This window comes from Cyprinus carpio, chromosome A3 (assembly GCF_018340385.1).
Source record: "Cyprinus carpio isolate SPL01 chromosome A3, ASM1834038v1, whole genome shotgun sequence".
Classification (NCBI taxonomy): domain Eukaryota; kingdom Metazoa; phylum Chordata; class Actinopteri; order Cypriniformes; family Cyprinidae; genus Cyprinus; species Cyprinus carpio.
The window spans coordinates 23205878-23233356 of record NC_056574.1 but is presented as its reverse complement, the minus strand read 5'-3'; the positions used below and the strand labels follow the sequence as shown (position 1 = coordinate 23233356).

The window sequence follows — 27479 nt, the reverse complement described above, 5'->3', positions numbered from 1 at the left end:
GTGCAGTGTGCACATGACTACTATGCAGTGAAATAGGCATGTAACTGAAAGCTTGAAAAGTTCTTTAAAGATATATTCTTCTTGTTCTTGATATTGTTTGTCTAAACCTGCCAGGATGCAGCAACAGGACATACCAAATGACTCATTTTAGAGACCATATTTAGCTTCAGTCTCGTCTGGAGATCTTAAATGGAGGCCTTCTTCAGTATAAGAATGAGTCATATCTCCACACTCTTGCCCTTAGCTGTTTTAGACTGCAGCCCTCACAAAGATAAGAGGAATTCTGGGCCTTTAATACCATGAGATAAAGCAGAGACACTATCAAATGCAAGACGGTGTCAGGGGAGACTAATGGAACTAAGCTAGTAGCTGAATTTTCAGCAGCATTCATTTGAAACAGACATTTTTATAACATTATAAATGTCTTTACTGTCACTTTTGATTTATTTAATGCATTCTTGTTGAATAAAAATATTAATTTATTTTAAAAAAAGTCTTAATGACTTCAGACTTTTGAAGGATAGTGTATGTATAAATTGTCCACCCAGGGAGCATTACATTGGGTTAATGACACAAAATATTCTTCTCTCTTTCTCCCTTTCTTACACAAACTGATGTCAGTGTTTTGGACTTGACCAAGTAAGAAGAGTCCAACAAAAAGGCAGAGGCTGAAAGAGGCTCACACACCCTCTAATCTCCCCAACACTCCAGACTGTCCTGCAGCACACATGCTCACAAACACACACACACACACACTCACACATACACACTCCAGATCTCATTTTCCTCTCTCTTGAACTAAACATGTTCTGTTGGGAATTGTGTTTAGCCCTACTGATCACCGGCTTCCCAGTGTGGGCTCTGCCTTCAACTAACATCAAGATCACGCAAGGTGAGTGCCACCAGAACCAAAGACAAGGGTAGAGTGCAGACACAGTTAATATGCTTTAATTTGCTTCTTTACATGGCGAATAGACAATCTCAATCTAAACCAGAGATGCTTTGCCAAGTTATAGATGCTTCTGTTAATAATGTATAGTTTTAACCTGCATTTTGCAGCCATTTTTCTCAATGAATTAGGATGTGACATCAATGCTATGCTTGCATGTTTTATTGATTTACAAGAGCGCAGACTAGCAATGAAAGCATCTTTCAAGGTAAAAAGGCAAGAAACGTTTACTTGTTACATATTACATTGGAAAAATTGCCACTATACTAAATAATTCAATTGCTTTCCTACAAATGCCTTAACATTACAATTCATTTATCATTTATTTAGGACACATTTTTTATTACATTTAGCTGACTTACATTATTGTAATGTAATATTAAAATACTTTAATATTTATAATTTAGTGGAAAGTGTAGCTTATAATAGTTTTTGTCGTGTAACAGAATTTCTTTAGCTCTTGCACAGCTCAAGCTAAATTGAAAGCAGGCTGGTGTGCTGTGAAAAGGAAACAATGACAATATGTTTTGAAATCAGCTAGATACTTTCCAGATGATGTTTCAAATAACGTAATAATATATATTTTTGTGGTGTTTGTAAGTGTTTGACCTATTATGTGCTCATACTGTACTGAACTGCTAAATTAAAATGGATTAGTCATTACCGGTTCTTCTAGCACTGCCCCTGCAACTGTCAGACTCAAACCAGCCTGTGACATGTCCGCTCTTCTGGACTGAATTCGAGGGTTACTGTTACCGCTTCTTCCCCTTGAACCGCACCTGGGCTGAGGCAGATCTGTACTGTGCCGAGTTCTCAAACGGACACAAATCTGCCAAACTCACCTCCATCCACAGGTTTGACTCCCCACCTACAGTGCTGAGATGCCACAATTTGTCTTACATTACAGGATTTTGCTGGAGCTTCAATTAAAATATATACTTTCTCATAACTTTTTCATAGCTGGGAAGAAAATGTGTTTGTCTATGATCTTGTAAACAGCCGTGTACCAGGAATTCCAACAGATATTTGGATCGGCCTTCATGATAGAAGACAGGTAAACAGGATAACATTAAGCATGTAGTGCGTGAATGATTCACTGATGTTTTATTTACTAGGATGCAGTATGAAGCAGTCATAATTTGTATTACCCATGCATGAAAAACATTAACAGCTATATGATTGACATAGCTTGTCTGTGTTGTAAAAAGCCAAGCCCAGTATATATGTAAAACCTCCCACTAATAATCCAATGAATGGAAATTATGGTTTCTCTGAGTGACGTTTAATCATTTCCAGACAGCGTTGGACACTTTGGTCTAGCACCAGGTTGAGGTAGATAGTTTATGGATGAAGTTGCAACCCCGGATCTGTAAACTGAAAGTTTCTCTGAGATCCTGGATCAAATGATCCAAAAAGCTCCAAAGTTGTAAACTCATGCCTGGCAGGAAGATTTTAGTTGTCACTTCAGGGTCAAAGGGCAAGGAGCAAGCAAATGTGATAGCATTGTTAATCATAGTTTGTCGACAGGAGGGCACTATGGAGTGGACAGATGGGTCACCCTATGAATACAATTACTGGGATGGAAATCAACCAGATGATGGCATCCATCGCATCCCTGAGGAGGAGGACTGTGTGGAGATCTGGTACAGACAAAACAGTGGTGAGTTCACAATAGTTTCAATCATAAAACAGCAATTCATTTACTTAATTTAGTACATACCAGGAACTTTGTCATTGCAAGTTAAAGAAGTCTTTTGTGCTCACCAAGGCTGCAATTTGTATTTGTTCAATATAGCAAAAACAGTGATATTGCAAAATATTATTACATTTTAAAATAAAAAATAAAGCAATCCTTCAGAAATAATTGTAATACGCTGATTTGGTGCTTGAATAACATTTCCTATTATTATCAATGATGAAAACAGTTGTGCTGCTAAATATTTTTGTGGAACCAATAAAAAGAGATGTATATAGTTGATTGACAGCCCCACTAATTATGTAACATTACTTTCCATCTTTTGCAGCACTGAGGTCTTGGAACGACAACAGTTGTGATAAGGCCTTTCCATTCGTCTGTAAGATTCCTACACTGGAAAACTAACCTCAGATCCAAGATTGTTTATCCAATTCTTTATCATCAACACTGACACATCAGCATCACTCAATCACAGTGCAGCAACAAGATGTCTGCTCATCTCCATCCCTGCAGTGATGAAGGGCTCTTTCCAGCCTGCTGTAGGGACTTCATTTGCATTTCTCTCCCCATTACTCTAATTCCCTGCCCCTTTCATCCTCCCATCACTGTTGTTATAGTGCTGTTTTCTTGGTCCTTTGAAGCTATGAGTCATGACATACATTCCTCTGTTCCACAAATTTGGAAATTAACCCTTTTTTTTAAATCAGAGGTGCTGTTGCTAATATTGGACAATGGTATTGGTGATATTGTTGCGAATTACAGTTAGTTGTAGCCAGAGACCTGCACTGGTGTCCACATGCACACATATTCTTGCATATTTGGTTTACAGGGACTCTCCATAAGTGTAATATTTTTATAATGTACAAAGTGTATTTTCTATCCACTTACCCTAAGTCTACACCTAAACCTACCATTTACATAAAAAAACTAATTTCGAAAAACACCATGTAGTGTGTTTTTTAAGCCCTTTTACAGGTACGCAGAAAGTGTCCTCATAAACCATGTTTATGTTGTAGTACCCATGACATTATACACATTCGTGTCCTCATAAACCATATTTTCCAGAAAACAAACACACACACACACACACACACACACACACACACACACACACACACACACACACACACACACAACACAAAACACAACACACACACACACACACAACACAACACACACAAACACACACACACACACACACACACACACACACACACACACACACACACACACACACACACATGTATGTATGTATATATTTTCCCAAAGAACCTTTCGGTGACCAGGACTTAAAAGAAGCATTTGTTTCTGTGCCAAACATTTTAATAATCTAAAGAGTCTTTTTATAAAGATCCTTTTGTCTAATGGAAAGCTTGCATGAATGTTAAATGTTCTTCTTGGAACCAATTAATCCAATATAGGAACTTTATTTTTATTGTAGATTGTGAGCTGCAGTATATGTCTAAACTGAACTGGACCAAACACTTTGTTCACTTTGTGACATTATTTCCTTCTTTTTTTTAAAATAGGATACTTTTGCTGGAGACCCCAGAATTTGAAAAAGTCAGAAAATGTCTCTTGTTTCTGATAGAAAGGATATTTTTAATTTCTCGCGGACCTTGAGACAGGAATGTGTGTCCATATAATTACTCCTGAGTCTTGATCTGGAATCTCAAACACTGTCAGTGTCCATCTGTGCACATTTATCTCTCAGTGACCTAGAGGGTTAGATTCTTATAGAGAAGGCATTTAAGCCTCTTTTGACTGCAGAGCTTCAAAAGACAAAAAGAGCTTAACCTCAGCTAGGCAGATGACCTTTTCTGCTTTTCTCTCTAGTTCATGTGCTGTGCCAATTAGTGACCAAAATATCTGTTCTTATCCACACAAATTTCACCAAAAATTAAGAAAGCTAAAAATGGGTGTCTTTTCAATTTATTAGCAGATCTGGATTTTCAAGAATGTTGTATTGGAAACTGAATTGGAATGACAAGAGGAGGAATGAACTGCATTACACTTAAAAGAAATTGTCATAATTGTCATTAATTATGCTTATTTATTAAGAATACACCTCGATATTTATAAAACATTAGTGGCAAAATATTAATATTTAGAAAATATTTTTATTAATGTTTAGAAAATGTTAGGGGCTGTTTACACAAAACATATTTTTCTATTCCACTGTGCTTTTCCATTGTTTACCTGTGCTTTTCTATGTGCTAGATGGATGTCTTTGTGCCTGACCCAGGAGTCACGTGGACATTAGGGGTTAAGCTGTTCCCCTGTTGATGAAGAGAGTAATTAATTGACCCTCTTGTAACCCTCAGAGTAATTATCTCCCTCTTAAAGCCTGCAGAGGGGAACATTTTTACACAAACAAGCCTGAATCTTTTTTTGTGATTTAATTAGTGTATTGCCAGGGTCATCACTGAAATTGCAAAATGGTTTAAACAAATATTTTAAATGAATAACAGAGGGATAGTTCACTCAAATGTTTTTATTTATTTATTTTTTTTATGATCCAATGTTGTTGGATGTTACTGATGTCTAATCTGCACCAAAGTGCAGCAGATATATAAATATAAACGTATAAGAAGATTCTATATATATAAAAAAATCTTAATTAAAAAGATACTAAAACAAAGAGAGAAGCCAAGTAATAAACATCACTTTAATGCATTATGAAACAACCAAACTAGCCTTTCCTCACTTAATACATCTCTCTGATTGATTCACACATTACAATCTCTGTGAAAGAGACCTTTAAAGGGATTCTGCTGATCAGAGGTCTGCTTCATTTCTGCTCACACTTAATACACCATTACATGGACAGCATCAGTTTCAAAGAAGTTTCAAAGCAGACAGGGAGATGGTGGACTAAACATTTCTGTTTAGAATATAATGCAGACAGTTAAAAACAGTCCCCACTGAAACCATATTCTTTGTGACATTTTAACAGCTTTTTTAAAAAAATAATTATTTCATGATTTATCTATATTCTATTTCTATCAATTTCTTTTTTTCATCTATATTTCAACATGCTTTGTTCAATTCTCTCTACACTATTTAAGTTATAATATACACAGATATGTTTTAGAGATAATTATATAGCTATTATATGCATTTTATATCTAAATAAATACATATCTTCACTGGCACAGCGTCATTATTATTATGTGTCAATATTACCACTCTAATCATTTGTAATGATCTACATCAATATTGACATTGGTGGAAACATACAATTGACCTGAAACAAACACGTATCTCGCACAGGTCACACAGAAGAAAGATTTAGAAGACGGATACAGTAATGTTTCTGACTGCACTTCGACTCTATGCTAAGTACATATTTTTTCCCCAAAAGTATCCTATTTAATCTTACATACTTCGTAGACTGAATGAGAAAGAGTTGAGACACAATACAGCTCCACGTTGTTGATAATACAGTACTTGAACTGAACTTGGCAAAAGCGTGGAATGAAAGTAACAGAGCAAAGAGAAATGCATGTATCTGCAACTTCTTGCTTCTTGGCATGGCTTTATATTGCCCAAGCTGTGAAAGAATGTTCACTGTTGTGCAGACACTAACATTTAAGCATTTACAAGGCATACATTTTCTTTTTTTTCCGGGAGTCTTTTGACTTAATTTTCTTGTTATCTCAAAATAACTACATTGTTGCATTTATTGGGGGTTGGGCGATGTTGGCACTGTGGTTAACCATAAAAATTAAAAATGGCACGTCATGCCGAAAAGGTTGCCGATCCTTGCTCTAGATTTTAGTGGCACGTGATCCTTCAGAAATCATTCTAATAGGCTTCTTATTTTATTTTTGTATAAACCATGATACATTAAATATAAATAAATGTCTTTTGATTAACCGGATGCATCCTTGCCTAATAAATATATTTATTTCTATTAAAAAAAAAGTAAAAATCCTTCCTGACCCCAAACTTTTGTGATGTTTGAAAGATGACACGAGAAATAGTGAGAAACATATAGAAAAGTGAAAGTCCAGATCACAAGAAAAAAAACTTTGGTATATTCAGAACAAGTCAACAACATGAAAATATAAAAACAAAATAATGCATGGCCTCTTAGGGTTTCTGAAGACCTCAGCTGCCATAAGTGCAAACATTTACCAAACAAACACACACTCACAAACACTTAAACACAATTAAAGATCAATGTGTGCATGGAGAACAGTGATACATGTCACAAAACACAACTAAACCAAGCTTTGGTGTAAAATCGTACTTTAAACATTCAAATTGCGCAATAAAAATGACCAACTGTGTTGCCACAGATTTCCACCTATACTTCAAGAACTGCAATCATATTGAAGTCTGAAAAAAGAAACAATATTATTATTAAAACACTGCAGACCAAACTAGTGGTTAGGTGTGGTCTCAACTGTCTGAACGCAGCCTGAACGCAGCTGAGAATCAGATGATGATGAGATTATTGTGCTCCCATGTAAGATAGTATCAATGTGATAAAAAGAAAACATGGACAGCAGGTTTCTGCTCGTCATCATAAATGGTCTTTTCTACGGTCTACATCTCTCCATTATAATAATGGTAAGGGAGAGTGAACACAAATAAAATCAAGACAGAGCCCAGTATTCAGTGGAGAATAGATCTATTAGTTTATGTTTCAAACCATTAAAAATTACACACAGAAATGTCGGGACACTCCCAGATTTTTGTGTTTGAATTTTTAGTTCTTGCAGTTTAGTTCTTTTCCATAGATCTCTATCCCACCTTCAGTGGCTGTCCTGTGTTAGTATTATGTGACCTCGAGTGAAGCCGGAGAGACACGGTCACACTCGGCACGGGAGCGCAGGCTGTGCCACTGTTCCACTGGAGTGCGCTGGGAGCTCAGGAGCCTGCGCCAGTGCATGGTTTCCTGCGGGCCGCTGGAGAACTGGCCAATCACAATGCGACCAACAAAATCGTTGCTACTCTTCATGTTATGGCCGTAAACTAAGAAGGAAAAAACATAAAAATCAACGTTAAAACCTGTCAGATTAGGATCATTACTCTCATACCTCTACATCATAACTTATTCCATAACTGATGAACTTTACACAGTTATTGAATTGAACTTAATCAACAATGAACTGATTTCAGCTGAATAATGACTAGTCTTTTTCAAATTGCTGTACAGCAGAATTGAATTCAGTTTGCATCACTGCTTTGAAACAATCTATATTGTATAAAGTGCTATATGTATAAAAGGTACTGACTAACATCTTAGTATTAATGGCTGCTTGGTGTTTCCGTACTGAGAATTGTGCTTTTCCATTCAATGTTTGAAGAGACACTACACACAAATCAGGGTTATTATCATTAGCTAAATATACTATAAATATACAAAATATACTGTAAATTATAAAAACAAAATCTAATTCAAAATATTAACAAAAACTATAATAGTAAATTAATGATACAATAACAGTGACACAAATGTGTCCTCTTCTTTCTTTGGCTTATTACTAATCTTTTCGGTCAATCTGTTTTTCGCAGTTTTTTCAGAGGCACTGTTAATTCATCATTACTCATAAACGCGACTGAAGACTTTTCCTCACTTTCCTTTAACTGGCAGTCGAGTACCCAAATAATACTGTCACAAAGCCCAGAGCTGGCACTCCGTGATGCAGCCGCACTCCAGACAGCATTATGACTCCAGCTTCAAACCAGGGCTGGTGATACACCGTCACCAAGCAACATCAGCTCTTGAGAAGAGCTTTATCCTACTGCACGCCAAGGTCTCCTTCAAGTTTACAGCTAAAGCTGTTATTACAGCCTACATGAGCGAAAGCAGCATTTATCTCAGCTATGCCTTTTCCTCATCACTATATGAATTCAAGGTGTGAGTTAAACCACATAAAAAGTATGGTAGACAATCCTACTTATAGTGGAGATCTGCTATGAGAACCTTATATAGTGCACAAGCTGAATTAACCACATTTATGCTAATTTTATGATGTGCCTTTGCCAGTTTTATTTTAGTATCATTGAGATACTAATACAGTTTTTATTAATATTTTAAATAAGATTTTCCAGATTTTTTTCAGATTTTATTTTACCTTTAGGTAAAGTTTCAGTAATTTTGTTGTGTTTTTATTATTATAGTTTTTTTTTTTTTTTTTGGTTGTAGTTGAGTATATCAAATTTAACAACAAAAAAAAAATGTTTCCAATTAGCTGAAATAAAATGTTTAATATATATAGTTTATTTTATTTTATTTCAGTTAACATTTATTTTATTTTGAGTAATGAGAGTAGAGTGCAATTTTATTTTTTTATTTTTCATTAACTATAATAACCCTGGCTTTTGCATCTTTTTTTAAGTTTAAAAGCTCCAGTCCCTTTTCATTGTAACTGCACTGAAATGAGCAATCAGCATGTTATCCAAAATGTATCCAAAAGTCAGTTGTGTTTGGAAAAGCATGAGAGTTAATAAATGATGACAATTTTCATTTTTGACCTTTTTTTTTTCAGCATTTCTGACCAGTCCTTCGAACAGGAATACTGGAATTAATCTCACCTGTCAATGTTAAACTTTCTTCTATGTATAATCCTATAGTTAATAAAATAGTTTTTTAAACCAGATTTATTTGTCTTCAAGCTTTACAAAATACATGTCAGTTAAAAGACAAACACTGAGCTGTTTGGATTGGCTGACATCATCAGTTGAAAGCAAAAGAACAGGCGTGGTGCATGTTTGGCACAGACACATGCACTGGACTCGCTATGTTGAGCTGAAGACATCACCAGCTATGTCACATTCAACAGTCCTGAGGGAACTCTACTGCTCTGGGCTCGTTCATATTTGATAAAACCACAATTGTGATGAGGTACACATCATTACTGCTGGTTTAGAAATGGAAATTTAAGGTTAAGAAAAAGGCATCAAGGGTTATCTTATAATGCATTATTATCTCCTTCTCCAAATGTGCAATCATGTATCAAAGGAAGCATATTTGAACAGTAAAGTTCAAGAGTTCACAATTAGCTAAAGTATGGTAATGCATTTTTGGCGTGCTGCCGGGGAAGGCCTTCAAGCTCGGGAATCGCCTGAACCTAGAGTACACACCCCCACCCCCTGCACTGTGTCAATGGAAAGAAGTCAGCTGTATTTATACCTATTGGTGTTGTTTAACTTGAGTATGCTCCACTTGTGATAATTAGGTTAAGTATCTGATGCGCTCCTCCCCAACTTTGTTAATAAAACATCATTTAATGGCAAATCTCCAGCTCAAAACATAACATTACTGAATTATGCTGAGATGCTCACCTGAACACTTTCACCTACCCCTCCAAATATCTTATTACTTTTTGGAAAAAACCTGTGGATGAAGAACCAAGCGGGGTTCCCTGGAAGAACAGCTTCCTGGAGAACAGCAACAGCAGAAGGCTGTTGAGAGCATCCCTGAGGATCAACATTAGGTGGGTGAGATGACTGGAGTAGACCCTTCAGGAGCTGTTCCCAACTCAATGCAAGAGTCCAAGCAACGGAAACCAGGATCCGAGTGAAACTGCTTCAGTTAGAGAGTGTCGCCATCAAGGACAGGAGGAGATGAAGCAAAGAAGCAAAGAGCGGGATCAGAACATTGAGCAGGCAAACCAGGCCCTGGTTAACATTGCATTGACCATTACCAAGCTCAACACACTTGAATATGCAGCAGTTGCAGTCATTGCAGGCGAGATGAAGGATACTCCAAAGAAGGCAAGAAAAGAACTGCTGTGGAAGAGAAGACTTCAGTAGAAGGTTGGCCAACATTGCAGGATCCTCTCCATCTTCAGCAAGCTCAAGCTTGGAGTCTCCAGCAGGCATGTCCATAAGCAGATGAATCGCATACTTAGATTGGCGCAAATGTACAACAGCAAACTCGAGGGGTTCACCCAGGACATCAAGATGAAGCTCTGAGAGGGCTCAGAGTTTGCGAAGGTACAAAGAACGTCAGCAACAGTTCTATCAGAACAAGCTGTTTAGAGAGGACTACCAGCTTCTGAACAAACAGCAGGAGATCATCTATGAGCCGCCTTCACACAAGCTGTCAAAACTATCAAAAGCCACAACATCGAGTGGAGCAGATGTTCGTCCATTAAAAACTTCAAGCAGGACAAAGTGTACAAGTACCTGGGCATCAACAAAGGCTATGACATTCAGCACAATGAGATGAAGAGATAGATCACCAAGAACTACTACCGCAGAGTCCGCCTGGCACTTAAGAGTAAGCTCAATGCCAAGAATAAGATCAGTGCTACCAACAGTTTAGCAGTCCCTACAGCTTCGGCATGGTGGATTGGTGAGTAGAGGAGATCAAGAAGATGGACAGGAAGACAAGGAAATTGCTAACGATGCACAGCATGCGCCACCCGAAAGCAGACACAGACCGATTGTACATCGAGGGATGCAATGTTTGCCATGGGCTTATTGAGCTCGAGTCTGCACACAACATCGCCATCATCTGCTTTAGCACATAAATTGAGCAAGGTAGTAACAACCTCATGAAGACGGGGAAGAAGCATGAAGCCAGCAAAACCAATAACTTCCCAGGCAAGGATCACCCAGAGAGCGCTAAAACCAATGGCGGAAAGCCGAGTTTGAGTTCTGAAGGTCGAGCACTGAGAGAGAATATCAAGCAAGATCATATTGAGTGTGTGATGAAGGCTCTCCATGGCAAGTTCTTCAAATATCTGAATGAGCCATTTGTAAACAAGGAAGTCAGTCTAGCTTGGCTCCAAGGTCTGGCCTGAAATGAGAAACGGAAAGCCAATCATGCACTTAACACCAAGTACCTACCCAACGCAAGATCCTTAGCATGCAGGTCAATAGTAGATATAGAATATGTGGAGCAACTGAGGAAACAGTCTGTCACATAATTTCTGGTTGATTCACACTTGCTCACACAGACTATAAGGAGCGACATAACAAGGAACAGGACTAGGGTGTGTTTACCGACTTGACCATTAGTGCCAACTGCCAGGACATCATTTTTCACAACAAAAAGGACAAGATGTGTCTGCTCATTGACGTCGCAATACCAGTGGACCACAATGTAGTGGAGAAAGAGAACAACAATCTCATCAAGTAAAAGAGCCTAGGATTCAACATCAGCAGTTCTTGGAACACAAGAACTCAGATAGTGCCAGTTGTGATAAGAGCCCTGGGATGCATTAAGAAAGGTTTCCACCCATATGTGGACCAGATCCCAGGGAAGCCAAGTGCCTTCGGAGCACAGTAGATCATTCTTTGTGGGACAGCACACATCCTATGCAAAGTAACTCCCAAGGACTTGGGTCCCAGATGGTGACTGAGAGATTATTGAGAAGAAGAAAAAAAAAATATTATTATTATTATTATTATTATAAAATATTAATTTAATGTTTAAAGGGGTCATGAATTGAGAAATCAACTTTTACTTGAGCTTTTGATATATCAGTGATCATCATACTAAAAGAATATCCTGTAAGTTTCAGAACTGAAAACGTTTTTGTTTCTGAAATAAAAGCTTTTATTGACACCAGGCCCAGGGAATGCCAGATCCTGGAATGTGCCTACCTATGATGTAATAGATAGGTTAAACACCGCCCCCTCATTCTGTAGCCCCGCCCACTGATTTGCACATGACATAGTATTGAAATAACGTCAGTGGCACTAAACCAGAGAAACCAAGCAATAAGCATGGCATTGAAGATGCTGCTTGGCCGCACACACATAAAAACCGAGCCTTTCTCGAGCCGACCTCAAAACCAGGGTATAAAATAATTAAAAAGCCAGTTCATGACCCCTTTCAAATTTATAATACATTTTTATTATAAATATATTAACTTCTTTTATCTTATAATATTAAATTATTTTAAAACACTGGATGTTTGTGTAATATTTTAATAATATTACTTATAATAATCTAAAATAACTGATGTAGTCTTTATTACGATTATTGTTTCTTTTCTATTATTAGAATAGTAACTAAACTAAAATCTGATTACCTTATTCTACAACATTGAATGTTTGTATGATATGCAGTATACTCATGCAAATACATGTATGCTATTTAGATGCTTTAACAAAACTTTAACTGTGTAAACACATTATGAAATATTTAGAAGAGTTCAAAAGTCTCAGACCACTGGTGAAAGCACTCCACCTATAATTATGGGTACTGGGCACAATTTTGACCACTTCCAATGTGCATAGTTGCCTGATGGGATTTCATCTGAGCCAGAAGATCTGTTTCCATTCACTGCTTATGGATAGCATATGGACATAACACCGCCATTACATTCTAATTACTTGCTCTGTCAGAGGGGATCTTTCAGTTAAAGTGATACTTCTGAAAAATGACACTAAGAAATGTAAAGAAATAAAAGAAAGAGAACTAATAAAAAGAAAGAGCTAAAGAGGAGAAAAGGATACAAAAAAAGAGATAGAGTCTCATCAAACAGACCAGGAGTGAGAGACAGAGGCCCAGCAGGGGTGGGATTGCAGACAGTGTTTGATTGCAGGTCTTTGTAATCTGAAACATCAGAGAGAAGCAGCCCTGGATGGTTTTAGGGTTTTTTTATTTTGTTAAATGAGGTAGAAGGTGTCTCTATTGGGCGGACATTTCGGCCACCTGTGCAAAAACATTCTTTATACCAGACATGTACAGCGCGCACAAAAAAAAGTGTGTAACTCTTAACTTTAATGAGCTATTTGTATTTAATTTGACCCATGACTAAATGATGTACATTTTAGATTACCTGAGAAAACTTTATATTATATATATATATATATATAATATATGGAAATATATATAGAAATATATATACACTGAAGGCTGGAGTAATGATGCTGAAAATTCAGCTTTGCTCCACGGGAATAAATTATATTTTAAAGTATATTAAAACAGGAAACCAATATTAGAAATTGCAATAATGTTTCACAATATTACTGTTTTTTATTCTGTATTTTCGATAAAATAAATACATCCTTGATGAGCAGAGACTCCATTAAAAAACAAGGTCAATTATTTATTAGGTTAATAATATAGGCCTAACATAATATAATATCAAAACAAACTGAAGCATTTAAACTGATAGAATAGAACAAAATTGAAAACAAACTGAAGCATTTAAACTGAGATCTGTAAGCTAAATAAGCATTTAAACTGATAGAATAGAACATTCTTCTATAGATATCTAAACATCCCTATGATGTAGAGTTTGCACACTACACCTGTGTGACTGTAAATGTCTCTGAGTTTTTGTTACCGTTCTGTGCCCATCATCCGCTGCTTCCAGCACTTAATCAAGCCACTCTTCTTTAATACATGATGACGTTTTATTTCACATGTCATTGCGTTTGCGTCGGCTCTCGAGTTGAGCTATTTCGTAGGCTACGCAACCATTAAAATATTCGGTTTCAACAGCGACTCATTTGGCGCACATCATTCCCTTTCTATGAAACTGTAAACCGCATTCACCGGTTCTAACTCTATTGTGATATCAACTCTATAGCGGTTTACCCGAGCATTGCAATTAATTTGCTTTCGCAAATAGCTTTCCCAACTCATTTAAGCGTGTGCGCGGCACATTATTTCTTCTGCGCGGCAGCGGTGGAAGAAGTGCGTGGCCGCGCGCGTGCGCAGCTTAGAGGGAACATTGCCTGGATGGTATGACTGGGAGATACACATGCTGACCAGCCTAAATGGGGTACAGGCTGCACTCACCCTTTAGTGTGAAATAAACCTGTCTGTAAATATAACTGTAAATATAACTGTTGACTTAGCACTGATTAAACCACAGTAAACCAGCATAAAATACACATTGGGCTGTGCTTACTGCTCTGTACTGTCTCAAAGGTTAGGTTATGAGCGCAGGCCACCATCAGCCCTATGCAATCACAGTGCATGGCTGCACCTGGGTGAGGAGTGCAAATATTAAATGTCAGTGTGTACCAGTGCATAAAATCTCAGCATGAACAATCATCCGTGTCAGCTTCTGACTGGCGGCATCTGTAATTGAATAAATCCTATTGGAATTTAAATGAACTTTAATGAGGTGTCCTATGGCAGCCCTTGGTCATAAGCTAGATTACTGTACACTAATTGTGAGGAATTGCTACATATCAACTGGTTAAAAATTGGCATGTTTTATCCTGAAGATGTGGCTTTTCACCTTTACTGTATTAGGTATCCAACAAGACAGTTTCAGTTGAATAGGGCTGTGAATTTGGATTAATGGATAAATTTAGTGTCATTAAAATATTATCACACTAAACATATACTACAATTCCAAATTTAGGGGTTGATATGATTTTTTTTACGTTTTTTTTTTTTTTAAGTCTCTTTTGAAAATTATAGTCTCTTATGAAATATTATTACAACTGAACTGTTTTTTTTTTAATATTTTAATTTTCAAAATGTAATTTATTCCTGTGATGGCAAAGCTGAATTTTCAGCATCATTACTTAAGTCTTCATCATTACACTAAGTCCTTCAGAAATCATTCTAATATGCTGATTTGCTGCTCAAAACATTTCTTATTATTATCAACGCTGAAAACATATTTGCTGCTTAATAATTTTGTGGAAACCATGATAATTATTAATATTATTTTTTTAATCTTTGATAAATAGAAATTTCAAAAGAACAGCATTTATTCTTTTGCAAATATTCTGTAACATTATAATTGTGTTTACTGTGACTTTTGATCAGTTTAATGCATCCTTGATAAATACACTTATTAATTTAAAAAACAAACAAACAAACAAATAATCTTACTGATCCCAAAATTCTAACTGGTAATGCACGTCGGTACAGAAAATAATCACCCCTCTTTAAAATAATCACATTTAGTTGCTTTGCAGCCTGAAATGAAGACGGACACAGTTTTTGTTTTATCCAGCTGTATTTACTCAGAGCAACTTCTAACATCCAAGTGAAAGATATAACACCATCATGTTAGAAAAAAATAAAATAAAAAAAAGTTAAAACAGCTGGATAAAACAAAAACTGTGTCTATCTTCATTTGAGGTTGCAAAGCAACAAAATGTGATTATTTTGGGGGGGTTTCTTTCCTATACCTACTGTAAAACAATATAAATAAATAAATAAATAAATATATTAAAAATTAGGTTTCCTCATTCTTCATAAGAGAGGTCATCATAAAGACACTGCTCACATTTGTCATTGTGTAGAGCTCTGTATGTATGTCTTTGTGTGTACATATTCCTGTGTACATGTTCAGAACAATACCTGTGAACACAAGACTGACTTCACACAGTTCCTCTTGAGGTACACGGAAGCTAAATGACTCGTTGTAGCAGGGGTCAATGGTGCCCCTCATACAGGATGTTTTTTTAGTCTTTATCAACTTAAGACCTGTCACCAACTGCACCTTAACAAAAGGATCTGGATATAGAGAAGGAACAACTGGGTTAAAGTTAACATCAATTGCTTTCTGAAACAAAATGTTGTTTTTGTGACGTAGCGAAACAGGATACTCTGTGGGGGAAAATCTAGGCAGGACTTGATTTTATTCATCAGGAACTGATTAAAACATGGAAGTGTGTATTTTATACCAAAATGGAGCAAGACCAATAGTGAATTTGCTAAAAAAAAGACTAAACAGCTATTTGACTATTGGTTAACTTTATCACGTGTGGCCAAAGCGATGTCAGCTGTTTCAGAGACAAAGCAAGTTATTTCATCACAAAGATAATTACTTTGCATACTTCTGCATAGATTTCTGTGGTTACTGAAGCTAAGTTAAGATAAGTTCTCTGACATTTTAGAGAGTAAACACATTTACCTGAACCTTGGCACATGTCTGTCTGAAGCAGCTGCTTTGCTCGGATGATGTCCACATTTAACCTGCCAGCACTGGGCAGGTAGTTTAAGGACAGAAGAAGCTCACCAAGCTCAACCTCATTCTGAAAACCAGCACATTTAGAAAATGTCAGTAAATTAACACATTGTGCATGTATCCGGTTTCGTATAATAGTTTCCTGACAAATGGGCAGGTAGTTTAAGTTGGTTTTGTTTTATTTTTTAATGGCAAATACAGACAAATTCAATTTAATATGTTTTTTTTTTTTTTTTTTTTACCCTACCATCGTACTAAAGTTTCTTAAGGAGCAAATCAGCATATTAAAATGATTTTGGAAATTTGGGTTTTGTGTTTCTGGAGGATTTTGTAATTTTTGTTATGTAAATTTGGGTTAATTTTCTTAAGTTTATTATATAATAATAGATTTATTTTATTTTAACTTTCACAATATTACTGTTTTAACTGTATTTGTGATCAAATAAACAGCCTTGGTGGGCAGAAAAAACTTATTTTAAACTTAAAAAATAAGGCAAGACATTCTAAAGTATGGCTGCAATGATTTCACATTTTACTAAATAACTTAATTTAGCTTAATGTGACCTAACGTTTCAGTCATTGTGCTAGTACCACACCTAAAATGACTGAAAAAGTAATAATGTGACTCAGGCAAGTGGTATTACCTGAGAGCTGGGCACCAGGGCCTTCCACCAATGTCCTCCCTTCACTAGATCAACTTCATTAAGAGGAAGAGACACTTTCCCGATGACACAGTGCCGGGAAAACTTGTCAAAGTCGACCAGAGAGAGGAGTAGGGTGCGTCTCTGGGCCTCCAGGAAGGGGACCTCAAAAGTGAAGCGCTCTTCAAAAACTGGGTTCTGGGTCTTGCGTTTAACACCCGTCTGCCTGGAGTTCTTGTGGTCAGGCAGTAGGCTCATCTTCACGTAGGGGTTCGAGTGGGCCATGTCTTGGCGAGCACCATCGCATGTTACGGGAGGGGGCAGATCCCGGGCCTCAATGACTCGCACGATGAGGTGGGCGTTGATGAGATCATACTGTGTGCTGAAGTGCAGCATGCCCAGTTGGTACCGCACCAGGATCTCTTCATCCGTTAGAGAGTCAACATCATCGCTGCATGAGTCCAGAGAATACAGACGAGGCTCTAGTTTGTGGAAGTAGTCATCTGGTGGTGTCGGGGGCTTACGCAGAGGCTGCACCACTTCCTTCCGGGGTCCCATGGCCCAAAATTCAATCGGCTTTACATCCACCATGGGGGAGCTTGGCCGTCGTGCATTCAGACCTGCAAAATGGGACAGCCATTAAGCGAAACTGAAGTGATCATTCTAATGCTATTCTGTAAAAATTGAGAGTTAAGTCTGGACTGACTGGTGAGCTGGCCTGCTAGGGTGAAGCTGGATCTGGAAGTTTCTGAGTTTGGTGGCTTGCAGTTTACAGTGGTGTCAGTTTGAGCAGGTGAAGCATGGTTTTCGGCCATGATGTGAGAATTTGTGCCTCTCTCGTCATTGCATTCATTGACGCTGGAAGAGATGAGTTTGTTAAGCATTAGTAGCAGCACTGGCACATTCCCTGTTGAACATGCCAACATATGTTAACACTTAAAAAAATCTGGGGTGTTAATGTTTTTAAAAGAAGTCTCCTATGCTCACCAAGGCTGCGTTTATTTAACCAGAAATACAGTAAAAATATATTGTGAATTTTTTTTACAATTAACTGTTTTTCAGGATTCTTTGACGACTAGAACAGCACTGTAGTACACAAGTTCATATAAAGCAGACTTTGACTTGTCCATCTCAAGTCGAGCCCAAGACCACATTTTTATGATTAGTTGACACCAGCTCATGGAATCAGACTCCAGGTCTCAGAGTCCAAACACTTCTAAAAGTATGGTCTTGAACTTAAATTTCAGTCTACAAAACATTTGTAAGAGGAAATAAACTTTTGCATAGAAATCCTAATGGGATATTAATTAATACACTGTTAAAAATATGACAAGAAGCAGGGTTTCTTGACCAATGTGGCCTGATAATAAATATAAGCAGGCAAATAAATCAAAGGCTAAAAATCATGAGCTATAGACTAAAAAAAAAACAACAGTAAAAAACATCTTACAATCCAGCACTCAAATTTGTTGTCCATATCTGACACTGTGACTGAATCCACTTCTTAATGAATGTGCAATCACATTATTGCTCAATATTTGTTGCAGCATCCTCTTTTAATCTGATTGTTTTCCTACTACAGAGGTAAATATTCTGTGCAGGATATCTTTGTGCAGGCCTGATTCCGAGTCATCCCTTGGGGATCATCAAGGACCCTTTGTGTCCATGACTACAGCTCAGAGGGAGATAGTTGTCATAGCAACGGACGATTCTAAAACAAATGGCCTTAGGAGCAATCCGCGGCAACGAGAGTGGCCGGACTTATAGGGTGAGGTATATGTCATGAATGTACAATCACAGTCTGGAAGAACATGTTCTATTCTGTTAAAGATGCATCTCTTGCATTTCCAATATGTTATGAATTGAACACTATGATTACATTGTTCCTGGAAACTCATAATCAAAAGCCTTGCAACTCATCCAGCCATTTGGTCCCTGTTTTTGGTTTTAAACAAACATTCAATTCCCACTCAGCATGATCTCAGTCAAACCAGCATAAGTCAGTAGTCTCTGGTGACCACATTGACTCCATTCCTTAAACAAGTGTGAGCGACGTTTCACAACAGGAAACTGCTTATTGGTAATAATGCATATTACAAAATGGATAAATAGGCATCTATGGCCACCTTGGTTTAGTCCTGGTAAAAATCATTGAATGATGTCATTAAAAAAGTTGCTTAAAAAAGATTGACAGCATTCAAATAAATTATCCCTGCTAATATATGAATCACACCTTAGAACATTCGTCAGCCAATCAGATTCAAGCATTCAACGGCCCTGTAGTATAAATATAAATAATATATGAGATGATTTTTGAGATGATAGCCGGATACCACATGCTGAATTAAACATGAAATGTCAATGTGACAGTAATGTAATATACCACTGTTGGCATACTATGGTATTCCATTCTAGAATACTTCTACAAAATACTGTACTTATTAACTTGCAGTTGACTTGATAACTGGACGTTGTGAACAGCTGACACATGCAAGGTAATGAGGTCATGTGACAACAATCTACTATTGTTTATGGAATACCGTTCACAGGTTTCAGGTCAGGAATTAATACTTTTATTCAGCAGGGATGCATTAAATTGATGAAAAGTGATAATAAAGATATTTATAATGTTACACAATAATTATATTTCAATCTATGACCCCCCCCCCCATTTTTTATCAAAGACTCCTGAAAATAATCTATCATGGTTTCTACAAAAATTATAAGCAGCACAACAATGATAATAATAAGAGATGTTTCTTGAGCACCAAACAGTATTAGAATGATTTCTGATGGATCATGTGACACTAATGCTTTGTCCTCACCAGAATAAAAAAAAATATTACAATAGAAAACAGTTACAATCAGTTAAATGGAGCCTTAGTGAGCATGAGAGGATTAAACTATTACCAACCCAAAACTTTTGGTAGTGCATAGTATAATAATAAAAAAAATAGTAGGCAGATATGCAGTTCATCCTGTGAAGTATTCAATAAGCAGGAGGCTAGTATTCCATTCCAAACATAACCAGAACACACAATCCATCATCAAAAACAAGCCTTTGACAGATGGTGCCTTTGGGATTGTCTTGAGATTTGTTCAGTAACACTGTGTATTGAATCTGTCTCAATCTGAGTCTGGCTGTTATGATGAGAGAGTAGACAGATGAGATGAATGATGAATTGTTCTGGGTTATTTGTGATGTGTGAGCACTGTTTGTGGGTTGTATGAGGTTTGAACGGGTGTGTACTCACAGCCATGATGGAGTCTGAGCTGGAAAAGGCCCCAGAATCTCCACCTCCTCATCAGTGGGCTGACAGCAGCTGCACTCCCAGCACCACTGCCAGCAGGAGCGGCACGACCAGCGACACAACAGGAAGTCAGACAGTCTGGACAGAAGACCCTGAGAGACACAAAGAGACTCTCCAGTAAAGAGTGACAGACTGACCTGCATTGGAAGCAGACTATACATACATGGCATATTATGATGATAAAAATGATAATGAATAATCAGTGCTTAAAGGATTTTTTTTTTTTTTGTAATTCTCTAGTCAGCTGCAGCTTGAAGCCAAAAAGTCTAAATGTAGCATGAGCCCCAGAGAGATTTTTACATAGTGAGACTAGCTATTCTAACTATTCTAGTGGGACTTTGTAGTAAACTAATCAAGTCAGTGCCAATCCACCAAAAATCAAGTGATTTCATTAAAGATGTACACTACCAAATTAGTTTTTTTTAAGAAAATTAATACTTTTTTCAGCATGGATGCATTAAACTGATCAAAAGTGACAGTAAGTGGATCTATAATGTTAGAAAAGATTCACATTTCAAATAAATGCCGTTCTTTTGAACTTTCTATCCATCAAAGAATCATGTAAACAATGCATCAGGGTTTCAACAAAAATATTAAGCAGCACAAGTGTTTTCAGTATTGATAATTATGGGAAATATTGAAAAGCAAATCATGATATTAGAATGACTTCTGAAGGGTCATGTGACAGTGAAGACTGGTGTAATGGCTGCTGAAAATTCAGCTTTGCCATCGCACAAATAAATAACAGTTAAAAATGTATTGAATTAGTAATAATATTTCACTGTTTTACTGTACTGTGATCAAAAATAATAAATAAATAAACAGTAGTGTAAAGAATTTTCTTTACATACAGGACAGGACACACATCACTTAGTCACTCAATGTGACTGTTAGACCAGAACTGATGCTAGATGTTTGAATAGAAGTCCTTTATGAAAGAGATATTCTTTTATATAAGATATTAGACTTGCTTCTCTTTGATTTAGACAGACTGACATAAATTCATAAGGATTATTCGCTCCAAAAAGCCAAGTCACTCTCATTTCCGCTGAGCTGAATATGTGCCTAGTGGGTTAAATAATGAATGACTTGAGACAGGATCTTGATGGTTAAAACAAAACAACAACAACAACAACAAAAAAAACTCTCAGCCGAAAAGATTTTTTTTCCCCTTTATGGATGGATGCAAGTATATGTTTGAAAGCTTTTAATGGTCTGAAAGGTCTGTGGGTGTCAAGCTTCTTACAAAATTTCTCACTTTTTTACATGCATGAAAGATCTCGGAGCTGCTAGATATGAGAAAATAGGAGATTTCTGTACATACCTCATTGATGGGTTCCAACTGCCCTTTTTCAAAGGTTGAGTGCAGCAGAGGGTCGAGGTTACATACAGGAAAGAGAAAAAATAGATAGTGAGAGGTGTCTTTACTGAAAACTTTCAAAATAATTCAAATAAAAATAAAACATTTTAAGATTTAACATCATTTAACAAGATTTAACATGTTAGCAATCCCTATTTGTCATTTAGCATCTTCAAACCATCTGAATGGGCCAGAGCTGCTTCCTTAAGAAAGTTTATCATTCTCATATGTTTTAAGGCTTGTCAGTTCAAACCTTAAGTGGTTTTAAGCTATTCAAGCACAAAACGGTACGAAAGAGCTCTCAATGCGATACTCGCGCAGTGTTATAGATCGTCTCTGTGAGCGCACACAAGCAAGCCATCTCTCAGACAGCAGGCAAATACCATGGGTGCTTCTCAATATCCCTCCTCGTTTTCTTGTTCCCCCATCCTATGACCTGGAAACTGATCCAGCTCAGCCATCTTGAAGGACATCTCAATTCTCTAACTGCACCATGAGGAGGCAAGGATCGAGGAGTGAGGAGGCTTCCAGAGGAGCTATGAGCGAGGATACACAAGTGTATCCTTTGCTGAAGTGTTTTTCATCGAAAAACCTGAAGCACGTAAAAATTCTCCTCTCCCTTCACATCTGTTGTAATAATTTTAATTGATATTTTACCTTTACAGTTTAAATAAACCGACACATGTAATATATCAAACACAGCATCTTGCTTTATTAATATTTACTACGGCTGTCATAAATAAGACTTTTTAACAACATAAGGGCAGATGCCTTTAGTGCAGCTGATATGCTAAAGGGAGCAAGGATCTATCATTCCACTTGATTCAGTTTGTCCATCCTCGAGTCCTTCCCTCACCTCCTGAAGGGGTGGAGCTAAGACGGGAGGAAAGGAAATTAGGATGCACAAATAAGAATTGAGAAGCACCCCAAATTGACTATTGCCTTGTCCAAATGCCCACACTTGTAGTCTTTGCGTTTGACCACTTGACTACTTATATGACATATTTCCTGTATTTTGTCCAAGTGTTCAAGTGAGCATGAAGACCACAAGTGTGTGTAGAACAGGGGTCTCCAACCCTGCTCCTGGAGAGCTATTGTCCTGCAGATTTCAGCTCCAACCCCAATCAAACACACCTGAACCAGCTAATCAAGGTGTTCAGGGCTACTTGATAATTACAGACAGGTGTGTTGGAACTGAAGTCTGCAGGATGGTAGCTCTCCAGGAGCAGGGTTGGAGATTGATGGTGTTGATCATTTTGTTAAGTGATAGTTGATAATTATGGTGTGGTAAAAATGCAAGTGTTTACAGAGCTTTATTTTTATTTTCAGCACTTTGCATTTTAAAATTAACTTGTAAATGTCTGTTCAGTAGGTCCTATAACAGATGACACAATTTAATTTTGTGGTGCTTCTAATTAAGTGAAGCACCACAATTAAGTGCCCCGCAGTTGCAAATTTTGTACAAAATAAATATCACCATTACTCATTTGCACCAATAAAACATGCAACTCTTTGTTTTACTACCAAAGTATGTAATATATAACTATTATTAATATTTAACATACAATGGAAATGTTTTTGTGAGATCTCGGCAAAAAGTCTCGCAATTTATTTCCAAAATATGATGCATGATGGGATACACTTTGGCATTGTTAAGACCTGTGACAGGGTTAAGTCTATATGGCATACAGCAAAAACTACTGAGCATGAGCACATCAATATAGCGTAATTTTTCTCACACTGTATACAACAATAATTACTATTTCGCATTATTGAAAGGGGTAGGTTTAGGGTTGTTGTAGGTGTAGACATTAATAAAACACAATGTAATAGGTAGAAAATTCTATTTATTGTTAGCTACTGGTTTTTGCTGTATCCCTTCTAGCCACAAGCAAATAGGTTTGGACAAGGCATTTATGCATGATTACTTCTTAGTTAGATTTTAGATAAACCAGCATTTCTGGTCAACTGTCAAAATCAGCTGTGCTGTAAGGGGAGCGCCCTTTGCTTGGTTGCTCGAGTCATTGCTATGATTGACAGTGATAAAGCAATGGACGTAGCAAAACATCTGACTAGCCGATGTCAACAGAGCTGTGCATTAAGTGATTCAGAGTAAATTCAGAGTAACAAAACTATAGCAGCAACAAGTCTGTTGGTTGTTTAATGTATTATTATTTATTTGTTATACCATCAATAATTAACTTACTAAATTTGTAGTTAGGAAGGAACTAGGGAGACGTGATCCTCTGCTGCCATCTACTGGTTATAATGGCAATTTCATGTCATTTTCATCTTAAAAGTCTTTGTTTTCTGCCAGGAGACACATTTTTGCACATTTTTTTCATGTCATCTTCATAAACTAATTTTACTGCACAGATGTAGAGTTGATAAATAATAAAGGCTTTAAAATATTATAGCCATATTGTAACAGTCAACTTGATGTCATTCACCATAATAATCTATGGATATTCGAAGATGCCACAATCCAGCACAGCAGATGGTTGTAAAAACTGCCGGGACAACCTTTCACAGGTAAGAATGTGTTGGATTGTGTTTTTTTTTAATCCCGGAGGTTTTTAAAACAATTGGCTGTTCATTCATTGATTATTATGGTGAATGATGTCAAATTGATCATTACAATATGGTGGACGGCTTATGTACAGTACATATTTATGCCTGGGATTACCAGGCTCGTCATATGACATTATATGTTGTTAAAATAACATGAAACTGTATATTAATGCCGTTGTCATTATTTACGGTGTTGCAATTACTTTGTTTCTCAGTTTCTGACAAAAACGAGGCAGGAGAGGTTTCTCACTGGAAGTTTACGAGCTGGCAAACAGTTAAGAAAATATTGGATGTGCATTACTCATGTTAAATCAAATAACAAAAGAAAAATTAAGAATCACTCGCTGCTCTTAGCTTCTGTAGCTTTAATGGATATTTGTGTAGATTTACATCATATAACAATAGTTTTCACAAGCACTATAAAGTTTATTTAGGTAATTTGTATCTTTGTATCTGGTCTTCCTGAGGGCTCAGCCCCTCTGTGGATAAAGTCCTACAACTACCCCTCAAGTAAGGACTTAATTTTTTTTTTTTTACTTTATATTATTTTACATTTTGTTTTATATAGTTAAAAAAATATATATATATTTTTTAATAAATGATTTTATTTTGAACTTTCTATTAATCAAAGAATCCTGAAAAAATATTATGGTTTACACAATAATAGCAAGCATATTATACAAGTGCTTTGTCATCACAGGAATGAATTACATTTTAAAAATATATTAAATTATAAGTTATTTTAAATTGTAATAATATTTCAGAATACTGTTTTTTAGTTAGGCCTATTTTTTCATAACAGATTTCTTTCAAAAACATTTAACATTTTACTGACACCAAACCTTTGAACAATAGTATATGTTGTTAAGTCACATGACAACTGATATAATAAAAAACAGTTGTAATGTTAATGCCACCACCACTAAGTATTGGTCAGACTATAAGTGACAGGGTCTAAAACACATAGAATTTTATAAGATCAACACTCATCCACTCATGCACCCCCAGCTCAGTTATTTGTCCCTTCCTCGCAACACTTGTAAATATCAACAGGTTGATTTCTCTCCCATTCCCCACCCTCTGTTCCTGCTCTCAACCACAGTCCAGCTTGCTCCTCATCAGCAGCCCAATGTTGTCTAAGCAATTAGCTGTGGCTGTAACCATGGCAACAGTGATAGGAGCTCCTGGCACTCCCAGCCTGCACCTTGCTGCCGCTGGCTCAGGCACGGATGACGCATTAGGGTCACTGAGATGAGGAGGGGGCGACTGGCCCTAGTTCCCACTGGTCCACATGGCCAACTGTTATTCTCATGCAAGGGGTCTTCAGCACAGTACCATGAATCATAAAACAGCATACAAATTCACAGCCACAGAGCTTAAACATCAAAAACATACTGCATTCAGACTTCAACCACAAAATACGTCACTGAGTCTGTCTGTATGTCTGTTTTGATTGAAAAGATTAGTAATGGTTTTACTCGAATGAATTAAATGAGTTTTGTTACGTGAAGAGATTACAAGACATTGATTCTGCTAAAAATACTCTGTAAATCTATACAATATCCTGAACACCACAGAAATCAATGCCCATGTAGTTTTTAACACATATAATGTAGAAAAAAAAATAGTGTCCATAGACATAGTTTGAATATGAAAACATCAAATCCTTATATTTCATGAATAATAAAATATTAAAGTAAATAAATACACACAGATAATACATATATAACTGAAATGGTTTAAGGCCTTGAGCAGAAACAATCATGAGATGAAAAAAAAAAAAAAAATTCAGATTATGAACAAATATTCAAAGGAAGACACATACGTAGATGAAAAGTGTTATCCAGAAAGATCCAGATGGGAGAGAGTGTGTGCGGCAGTAGTGAGCGGGACTCACCTGTGTGTACGCCATCCTCCTCTTACTCTCGCCCCACTGTCTCACTTCCCATCCAGAGCAACATGTCACTCTCTGGATCCAGATTTACTCAACACAAAAAGAGAGAAAGAGTGAAAGAGAGAGAGAGAAAATCTATAGATATGAATCGAGTAATGAATTCAGGTCTCTGTGGACTTTGTTCCTCCATCCATCCTTACAAAATTTACTTCAAGAGTGATGATGAGCTAAATACAAAACAACAAACAAACCCCATCTCCCTCTCTATCTATCTCTCTATCTCCTCTTCTTCCCCATCATCTTCAATCCCACCCACCCAGACACTCCTAATCTCCCTCTCTTTCCTGCCTCACTCTCCAATCGTGCCTAGTCCTCACAAATGACACGCAAGACAGCCAGCTCTCCCAGGAGAGAGCAGCACCCTCCTCCCCTCCTTCCCCTCCTGCCCTGTGTTTCTTTCAGAGACCAGTGACTCATCCAGGTTTGCAGAAGCACTGATGGATATCAAATCTGTTATGTGCATCCCTCCCCGCCTCCTCTAGCCCATTTTTACAGCACCTCGCTGGCTGCAACCACTTGTTGCTCCCTTCACCACGGACAGAGTGGAGAGGCTGAGGAGAGACAGGCAGGTGAAAGGGCTAATTGCTGCTACGGCAACATGTTACACGGGGAGTTTACGAGAGCTGAGGTCCGTATGGCCACCTGCTGCTCTGTGACTGAGGTACGCCGACGTGCTGCTATCTTTAAAACATGGTTGTGGGAAGGGTTTAGAGAGCCTATGAGTTGTGTTATCTGTAAACAGCAGGTATAGAAAAGAATCACCCCCTTTAAAATAATTACATTTAGTTGCTTTGCAACCTGAAATGAAGGCTGACACAGTTTTCGTATTATCCAGCTGTATTTACTCAGTACAACTTATAACATCCAAGTGAAAGATATAACACCAACATGTCAGAATAAAAAGAAAATCAGAATCAATGAGATACAAAAAGGATCACCCCCTCCTGAAAAAAAGAAAGGCAAACTCAAACTCTCAATGGCACAAAAAGACTTTCGAACTGTGATCAGCTGTGTTCATTTTGATCAGCTCAGCATGAAAAGAGCTTTCCTGGAGCATTTCAGTCCTTGGTAGTGCAACTGAAGCAAACAATCCACTATGGGTGGCAAGACACTGTCAAAAGATCTCCGGGATAAAGTT

At 37.1% G+C, this 27479-nt stretch overlaps 2 protein-coding genes across 3 annotated transcripts; one reads left to right on the top strand and one right to left on the bottom strand.

The window, feature by feature from the left end:
* Window positions 1–570: 570 nt before the first annotated feature.
* LOC109053338 (C-type lectin domain family 19 member A-like) lies at window positions 571–3725 on the top strand. 2 transcript variants are annotated; one of them, XM_042714920.1, is made up of 5 exons: window positions 571–892; window positions 1626–1803; window positions 1949–2003; window positions 2477–2609; window positions 2974–3725. In XM_042714920.1, exons 1-5 carry the CDS (start codon window positions 805–807, stop codon window positions 3048–3050), a joined length of 531 nt encoding a protein of 176 aa, XP_042570854.1. In that variant the 5' UTR covers window positions 571–804; the 3' UTR covers window positions 3051–3725. The 2 variants fall into 2 exon arrangements, with proteins under 2 accessions (XP_042570854.1, XP_018926289.1); XM_019070744.2 differs by having other exon boundaries at window positions 576–892; window positions 1910–2003.
* A 1573-nt stretch (window positions 3726–5298) lies between these two features.
* On the bottom strand, window positions 5299–26802 carry LOC109053347 (synaptotagmin-17-like). Its single transcript, XM_019070750.2, has 8 exons — window positions 26285–26802; window positions 21781–21798; window positions 20400–20548; window positions 17852–18003; window positions 17149–17765; window positions 16451–16571; window positions 15895–16050; window positions 5299–7628 (listed from the first exon to the last, which is right to left on the bottom strand). Exons 1-8 carry the CDS (start codon window positions 26297–26299, stop codon window positions 7432–7434), a joined length of 1425 nt encoding a protein of 474 aa, XP_018926295.1. The 5' UTR covers window positions 26300–26802; the 3' UTR covers window positions 5299–7431.
* Window positions 26803–27479: the final 677 nt, after the last annotated feature.